The sequence below is a fragment of the Trachymyrmex septentrionalis genome, unplaced genomic scaffold, assembly GCF_001594115.1.
Source record: "Trachymyrmex septentrionalis isolate Tsep2-gDNA-1 unplaced genomic scaffold, Tsep1.0 scaffold35, whole genome shotgun sequence".
NCBI lineage: Eukaryota > Metazoa > Arthropoda > Insecta > Hymenoptera > Formicidae > Trachymyrmex > Trachymyrmex septentrionalis.
Window position 1 is genome coordinate 27,632 of NW_017305514.1, and position 8,879 is coordinate 36,510.

An 8,879-nucleotide genomic window follows, 5' to 3' on the forward strand; every position below is an offset into this window, starting at 1 on the left:
AAATCTTATTTCTAACAGTGTAGTCTTCAAATGTCACGAATAAATCAGACCGTATCAGTAAAAAGACATTACTTAAGATAGTCTTAAAATAAGAACGGACTACGAATACCGCCTTGCGAGCGAGATTTCACTTCTTAAGATGCAACTCACTGTAAAAGTTTTAGAGAGTACAATTTTTCACTGAAACAAATGTTTCTTCTCAAAACGCGTGAAACCGCGCAAAAAGAAAATCGCTGTTGAATCCGAGTCACTCACTCGCGGAATGAAAATGGTACTAAGTCGTACTAAATTGTAAAGTTCGCGTTCCTAACTTTTCACCTAACTTAACCACAGGGACATTACGTGGACATTGGCACCCGGAGGTGGCCCGGCGAATGCGACGGTGCAACGCGTCTATTGTCGATGTCGACCAAACAGCGTGCCATACCTAGTGCGTAGACAACCTCACAAATCGCCGGATGGAAATCATGGCTTCGTCTACGCCTTCGCCTGTTCTCCGCAAAGCGTAAGTCAACGATGCAGAAATAAAACATGGGACTTTATCTCGACGTGTCATTTTCAAAGTTTCACTAAAATCGATATCCTTATATTTTACCGTGAACTTGGGCTGCACGGAGAAAAATGTTAAGTAATATGTACTAGGATTCCAGTAAACTTTGTGGAATTGGTAAATTGGTAAGATTCATATAAGGACAGGCGCCCATTTATATATATATATATATATATATAATTTACTTTATCTTTTTTGGCAAATAAATAATCAATCCTATAGCCATACTGAAAAGTTTTTACATTTTGTAAAGTAAATTTTATGTTAGTGCAATTTGTGACTATTTCTTACTCTACAAATTGCTATACAATAAAATTTACTCCATAGAATTTACTTTATCAACGGGTATTTTTTGCTTAAATATTGAGAAAATTCATTGCGCAGTAAAAAAAAATACAAGTGTACGAAATCTTGAGAATTGTCGTGCTTCTATTCTTGAAAATAGTATCTCATTTACTTTACGTAAGTAATCATTCGAATGGATTGATATATAATCGTAATATACTTTCTATTTCTCTCCAGCGAGTAAAAAAATTGTCGCAAGTCCCGTGAAAATAGCAAGAATATTTTTATTATAGTACTTGTAAGATTATTCATTTTTCTCCGTGACGGATAGAAGCGTTGAAGGCGCTTAGATCAAACGCAGCCCAAGCCCCAAAACACAATAGATGTAGCAAGCCGTAAACCTTCGAGAATTAATCACAGTCGAATGTGAGAAGAATACTCGACTGCGATTGGTCAACTTCTTAAGGCTTAAAGGCCTCATTGTTACGCCTATTGTGTTTCGGGTACTAAGATTTCCTCCTTTCGTGGCGCAATGCTGAGACAAAAAAGTAGCACGGTTTGGATTAATTCGCTGTTTATCTTGCAGAAAATACGCTGCCAGCACAAGGAGCCCTGCCGCCTGTTCACCGTTCGCAAAAGACGCAACTCGCAGCTCGAGGAGGTGAACGCCTCGCCACTCTGCCAGTGTCCTCGTGGACACCGATGCCCGCGGAGGCACACGGATCCCGGTTCCACGCCGGCGCGATCCTACGCCGGTGTCCTGGAGATCAAGACTTACAGCGGCTACTGCGTGCCGTATCACGGCTACGAAAAAATGACCTACGGCATTTGAGAGAGGCCGCGCTGCGAAACGTTAGGAACGGCCTCTCCCGCTGCAGCGACGGGTCCAGGATGTCTGCCAAATGAAAATCCAAGGACTACACTTTACTTTAATGGACTACTCCTTACCTTTATCATATACACGTCCCCGTAGAAAGAAAGACGATTGGTTCCCCGGCGTTACCACGGCCGAGTTAGGTCTCTATCCTTTCGAGCGCGCAACGACTGGCCGTTCGTTACCTGCCGATTGTCGAAACGTTCCCGTAAAATCGCAGAGGCGGCTTCCAATCCCCGATCGATTCCCGACGAGCACGTTCGGATGATCTCTCTCTCTCGAGGAGAGCCCATCCGAACGTTCTTCCTTTAGCAATTCTTCCCCCCTCTTTTTCTTCCTTTATTCTTTTCGTCCCGAAGAAAGCGTGGTACACTCTCGGTCCGCTCCGTAGACAGGAAGTGTCGCGTAGGAATCGCGAACAACGGGAAATTAACATACGCGCCGATCGATCGGCTGTACCAGCCATGTGATGCCGTGCCATGTACAATCCCCAGCGGCGTTGGCGAATGTTAAGTGTAAAAAGTAATGTACAGAAGAATATATAGAGATAAGAGAATCATGCCCGCCTACAAGTTTTGTACAGTACGTTTCGAAACGATCGCCTCGCATCCCCCGCAATGTAACACGGGTCTCTCCAGTTATCATGCCCCTCGGTCATATCAGTCTCGTGAGTCTTTTTCTCTCTTAGTGCTACCGTTTTTTTCTTTTTATACCGTTTCGTAGAATATTGCAGACGTCGCAGCTATGTCATCACAGTCGTTTTAAATTTGTATATATATATATTCATCTCTGGTCTTCCGAAAGTGTCTCATTCGGGGAGTATATTGTATATGGTAGCATCGCAAGACTATTTGGAAGAGACTCTCTTGATGTTATTTGTTACTTTTACTTTAATTTAATAAAAAGTATATATATATATATATATGTGTGTGTGTGTGTGTGTGTGTGTGTGTGTGTGTGTGTGTGTATAACAATGTTATTTTTTATCCTTTGTAGTGTAATTTTCTTTGGGAAGAAAAATTTCTAATCGATGCAGAGATGTGAATGTCAATTCGAAATCAGTTCAAGAAATGTACGCATTTTTGCGATGCGAGAATGTGATAAAGAAGCGATTTATCGATCTCCGAGATTGTTGAGGATGCAGGTAAGAGTCAAGGATACGCGAAACAACTACCGATCTATCGCAAGTCGATAAAGAAGATATCACTGTAGTAATATCAGCAAGTTAAACAATACGTAGATTTTAGCGAGATATTTCTAGTTGTAGTGATAATAATTTAATTAAAAACTAATTCTTACATAATTTAATTGAAAACCAATGTTCACATAATTTTATCTATCAAAATTCACTAATTTACTACTTTAATCAACTTGATCATTACGTAAAAATACAATAAACGGTGCACAACGTTGTCTGGAAATGTCAAATTCTTTGCCGCCATATGTCACAAATTAAACGGAAATAAAACTAAAACAAAATCGGAATTTTTTAAATATCATTTTAAATATCATTTTAGCCGTCTTTCTTTCTCATCGTACAGACGTACAGTGCTCTGCAAGTGGAACAAGAAATTTTTCTCGATACGCAAACAAAATTCACAATATCGCTGTAAACGCATTACCGGCTCTCAATATTATTTTCTATCCGTACCATCTTTTCCCTCCTCGGGAAAAGTGACTTTCTGATATTTCACGTCAGAAGGACGTGTATCAAATTCAAAATCGAATCTTATGTGACTCCTCCTCGCGAGGAAGAGGGGGCGGGGAGGGGGGCACAAAAGGAACCGCTGCTCTTCCGCCGAGTTATTCCTCGGATAACTCGAACGTAGACAGAACGCGAGAAGGACGTCGGAAGCTGTGAGTTATCTGTGAGAACGTCACGGTCCATCACCCGCGGCTCGCGGATGCTCCACTCTTGCATGTTACCATCTGCACGGCACCGTTACCGCCGCGTTGTCTTAACCAGAGTTCTCTTCAGTTCGCAATCGCGCCGAAGGTGTTATTTGAACAGCCGATCAAAAAATTAATTTAAATCAAATTAATCTCTGAACGCCCCTCTTTGGTATGGCGTACCTGACTTTTTTCCCCAATGCTTTCTCTATCGCTTGTAACTCGTTTATTAATAGGTATACAATAATATATAGTAACGTTATGCTTTTTGGGTCCGCGATTTTCTAATTAACTTTTAGTTTGGATTTAATCTCAGTAAAAGTTGAGCTACAAAACCATCGGTTTAGTGATTAATCATCACAATATTAATGTATTAATATTGTGATTAATTTTACAATATTTTGATGAAAGTTATAAGCAACTGAATTAAGTCAGGCATGCCAATATGTTGTTTCCATGATAATTCGTTAAGGGTTAAGTTTTTAATTTCGAAAGGCTGTTTGCTTAAACAAATAAATAATATATATCAGTAAAAAAGTGAATGTTGCAGACAAAAAACGATCATTGAATAAATTGCGGATATTATTATATTATAGGTACTTATATATTACGACATAAACTATTAAGATAAATATTAAAAACGAATTAAAATACATTAAAATAAAATTGCCAGAAAAGAAAGGCTATGCGAGTCAACGCTAATTATTAGGTGTTGATAATTAATCTATTTTTAATATTTATCAAATCGATATAAATATTAAAGCATACATACGTTTCAACCTTGATCAAGTCATCCTCGGTGTGAAACAAGTAATTAGATTGATTGAAAATAGAAATGAAAATAAAAACAAAAAAGATCGTAATATAAATAAATGACATAAAAATAATTAATAATTTAATAAAATATAATAAAACGTTAATAATGTCGTTAGTAATAAAAATATTCATGAATTCATTTTCTATTCCGAGAAGAATTAAGAATACAATAATAAACGAGATCGCGTGATTAAAACGATTATAAAAAGTTGGTAAAAATAAACATTAAAATAAAGATTAAAATAAATAAATATTAATTAAACTAGTGAATGGAAATGAAGAGTTTTTGCCGGATAATTAATCAAGTTTCCACATTTCTATGAATTATTTCTATGAATTATTCGATAGATGCTCAATTATTCATCATTTATTCGTTCGCAACAATAATTGCTGTAAAAGCTGCGCATCCAATGCATGGAGAGCTTAGAAAGCGAATTCTCTCATGAATATGAAGGGTTCTTCTTCGGTGAAAATGTATTCGAGCACCGCATGTTTTCATAACGCTTTCGTCTTATGGACGCTGGATATTTCTGTTAGTCACGAACATCCTCGCAAAAATCATCGTGCAAATTCTCGGGCCATGCCCGGGGAACACAGCCAATGATTCGACATTTCTCGCGGAACCGTACATCTTTTCCGACACACTTCTCCAATACTTTTTTACTACGCGTTATTTGTTCCTTTCTTCCCGAAGACGCGAACTGCATTCGCCTCGTTTCAAGCACAAAAACCTACTGGCATAAAGAGCGGGTCAGTTTTTCCGATTCTTAATGGTCAGCTGGAGGTTGCGTTCCCGATGAAGTCGTCGATATCGACGCTGAATCTCCGACGTTCTCTCCACGCTGCTTCGCGGCGAAGAAAAACACGCGAACTATGGCCGAGCGGTTGTTGCGCACCGCAGACAATGATTAGCGTCCACGTCAAATCTTATGCCTAACAGATAGCCGCAGACTTTCACCGAGATGAATCGCGCGGTCGGGAAGAATACGCGTTCGATCTTTGGAGAAAGGCCGCGCTGTGCCCCAAACGTGTTACTCGACATCGTGCCCAGGATGGAAAAACCGTGTCCACGATGGAAAAATCGTGATAAAGTAAGAGCCTATAGACGGCCGCAGAGTATAATAATGGAGAGCTTTCTCCCTCTCTCTCTCTCTCTCTCTCTCTCTCGTACGATTTACAAAAATCATTATCGATGTGTTGGACTTATAAAGAGGAAACACAGTTTGACGCATCTACAGACTGCACCTCTCTGCAGATTTGAACTTTCTAAAATAATTCGCGATTTATGTTTATCTGCTAATTAAGTCGAGTGAATCCACCGTAACACTTGCTTCTGCGTTTTCTTGGAAGGTTTACTAAATAAGAAAAATAGGAAAGAAGAAGAAGAAGAAGAAGAAGAAGAAGAAGAAGATAAATCTTTGTCTATGTATTTTCTGCAATTTCATTACCGACATAATTGTTAGTTTTCATCCACAAATATATATAAATCAATTTAACAGACTATAAGTCTTATACAGAAATGAGCAGAAAATGAGCAGAAAGTTTATAGCTTTAGGCGGCGCATGGAAATTTCTCTCTATTCGAAAGGTGAAGATATACGTGGGAGTTCAGTCGAGGTCTATTAGATCTCAAAGTAATATTCTTAAGATCAAAGCGGCGAACAGCGATGGCTACTTCAAACAGCAGTATCCTATCTTATAAATATCTCTCATGATTTCCAATTATGCAAAAGAACGAAAGAAATAGAGAGAGAGAGAGAGAGAGAGAGAGAGAGAGGGGGAGAGAGGGAGAGAGAAGGCAAAGATAGGCAGACTTCTCTCCTCATAACTTGTCACCAATATCAATTAATGGTCTGCGAAATCTTCTTCACGGTTGATTAAGAGGCACTTGGCGGTCCAGAAACGACCGGTTTCAGCCCGCTGAACTCGCCCGTGTCTTTCATCGACAGCTTTCTGGCGGGGCCCGAAAGACGAAAAGCACAAGTACAATCCCGGACGAGCGCGGAACCGAGGCGAGCGCGGCGCGAGGGGAGGCGACGGAGGGAAGAAGAGTGGAAGGTGGATTGGCGGAGATGCAGCTTAGGATTCCGAGTATACCCGAGCAGTTTCTGGTTGGTTGGTAAGTGGGACTAGCGGGGACTCATAGGCACGTAGCGTCCTACGCGAGGCCGCAGTCGGGCTCAAACCCCGAAACAATCTCATCGCGGGTTATCTTCCATCCACACCGGCCTCTCCGAGAGCAGCGGACGGCACACCGGACAGCAACGATAGCAGCAACGATAACGACACCGATAACGACACGCGAAACCAGTACGGTTCACGGCCTCGGAAGAGAGTTGAGGAACGCGGAAGAGAGGGTGCGCTTAGAGAACGTGCGAGACAGAATTTTTGCTCGGTCGCGATCTTGGGTCTGCCAGTCCAAGTCGCGTGATCGTACCTGTCAAAAAAATCACCGCCACCGGCGATTCTCGAAACGATCCTCGTGTACCGTACATTCGGTAGCGCGCGAACGTACGTAGAGGGTTTCCTTTCGGGAGAAAATCGGTTGAAGCAATCAGGGAAGCAACGAGAAATCGGAGAGAACGATTGGTGGATTAGAGCCGACTGGTCTACCGGCTTCTTGTCAGTGGCGTGCAGGGACCGCGAGAAGTAACACCTTCCTTCTTTCCTATCAGAGATCGCGGTCGAGGTCGAGGTCGAGGTCGAGATCGCGTTCAATCTGGCGCGAGGACGAAAGTCTGTAAGGTCGAGGGTCAGTCTACCTACGCGCTGCACGAGGTATGAAATCTTCATAGTTTTTTTGGCTTTGGAATATTAATAAAGATGACCGGATGTAGTAGTGTATTTGCGAAATTTGTATCGCGAGAAGATCGACTACGATTTGTTTTATTTAGTACATATTTTATTTCATTCACGCGTGTAGTTTGTACGCTTTTTTTTATTTTTGATAATTTTCTTTCATTTCCTCTAGTTTCTATTATAAATAAAAACCAAAGAAAATTTAACAGAAATTGTTTCTTTATAATAGCAGATAACAAAATTATAACTTATTAATATATGTATGTAGAAAATATGTAATGGCATCAAATGTAATAGACAAAAAAATGTGTATGTGACAAATAGTTTTGTTATCTACTAGCCATTATATTCGTACAACTATTATACCACAGATAACGGAACTGTGAAACAAGTACGTTTGCTACGCCGTAATTGTTGATGATGAAGCGATTGCTACTTTTTTTTTTATCTTGTCTCGTAGCCACAAAGCGGTAGCTGACTCGATTTACGATTGATTCAATTTCTGTATAAATGATATTTCGTGTCTACAAATTCGCAACGTCGTCAGGTGTACAAATTAACTGGATCGAGAAAAACGGGAAAGTACATCGCGCACGCGCGTTCCTCGTTATTTATGTTTCTTTTTTTTTTTTAACGGACAATGTTCGTTCGACATCGATGATTCCGCCGCCGAAGCGAAGGTAGATACCGAAGGAACAACATTCCGATCACGACCGCCGACTTTGCTCTTCGTACTTCCGTTACAATCTACGTGTCCAACTACCGGGCGCTACCGATGCGAATCGAGCCGGTGGGTGTATTCATTATTAAATGTCTTATTCTAGATAATCGTGCCTTCCTTCCTTCCTTCTTATAAGCTCTCATCCTCTTTCTTATTACGAATATTGCTCGTTCCTTCTTGGAAAAGGGGAGAGAGGAAGAAGACGATAATATATTATTATCCGTGTATCTTTGATGGATCGTTCATCAAACGGGCCGATTTTCCATTAGGGACAAGAATTTGCCTTTGTTTTCATACGTTTTACATCCCTGTTCTGCCAATAAGTAAGATCAACTTTAATCTCGGTTCAATTTACTCTTTTTCTAACTCTTCTGTGCCCATGTTTGTACCAATGTACACTGAAAACAACTTCTGGTTGAAAATGAACGAATCAGAATTTTGTGGTTAAATTTATTAGAATTCTAGTTGAGACAACCGGAATTCTGTTTGATGCAATATTTATGATAAAATCTACTAGAATTCTAATAGATTTAACCAGATAATCCTGATTTCGTCCATTTTTCCACCAAAGCTACTGTTTCATCCAACCAGACCATTTTTCTGTGGTGTAGCTTAATTTTCATCTCCGTTCAACTTCATCCTTTTCCAATTCCAAGAACTAAAAATTAAGAGCTCACTAATTGAAGTTAATCTACATTGGTGGAAACTCTTAGAATTGGAAAAAGATAAACCGATAAGTCCAGCCGACGATTGATCCCCTACATTGATGGAAACCAGGCCTTATCATTATTTCGATTCCCTTTCAAACTGAATCAATCGTAAGTAGTTACCGCATGGAATTTTCCAATATTATTGTAAAGGGCAAGAAAGGGACGCATATGACGCGTTTCTTCGATGTCTCGCGCATCACGGCAGCCACTCCGACTAGCCGCTGTGGCAAATGAT

At 40.2% G+C, this 8,879-nt stretch overlaps 3 protein-coding genes across 5 annotated transcripts in view; 2 read left to right on the forward strand and 1 right to left on the reverse strand.

The window, feature by feature from the left end:
* Positions 1-2,585, forward strand: part of LOC108750300 (protein giant-lens) — a 10,022-nt gene extending 7,437 nt beyond the window's left edge. The window contains exons 3-4 of the mRNA XM_018489661.1: positions 334-505; positions 1,422-2,585. Of these exons, the coding sequence (XP_018345163.1) occupies positions 334-505; positions 1,422-1,667 (418 nt within the window). The 3' untranslated portion in view covers positions 1,668-2,585. The remainder of the gene's footprint in view (positions 1-333; positions 506-1,421) is intronic.
* Positions 1-8,879, reverse strand: part of LOC108750297 (elongation factor-like GTPase 1) — a 43,983-nt gene that overhangs the window by 9,457 nt on the left and 25,647 nt on the right. The gene's annotated exons all lie outside the window — the stretch shown is intronic.
* LOC108750298 (mucin-5AC) overlaps positions 6,525-8,879 on the forward strand; it is a 23,969-nt gene continuing 21,614 nt past the window's right edge. Inside the window, exon 1 of one of the 3 annotated variants that reach the window (XM_018489658.1) lies at positions 6,525-7,192. The gene's annotated coding sequence lies outside the window, so the exon portion shown is untranslated. The remainder of the gene's footprint in view (positions 7,193-8,879) is intronic. The other 2 variants (XM_018489660.1, XM_018489659.1) reach the window with 2 other exon arrangements.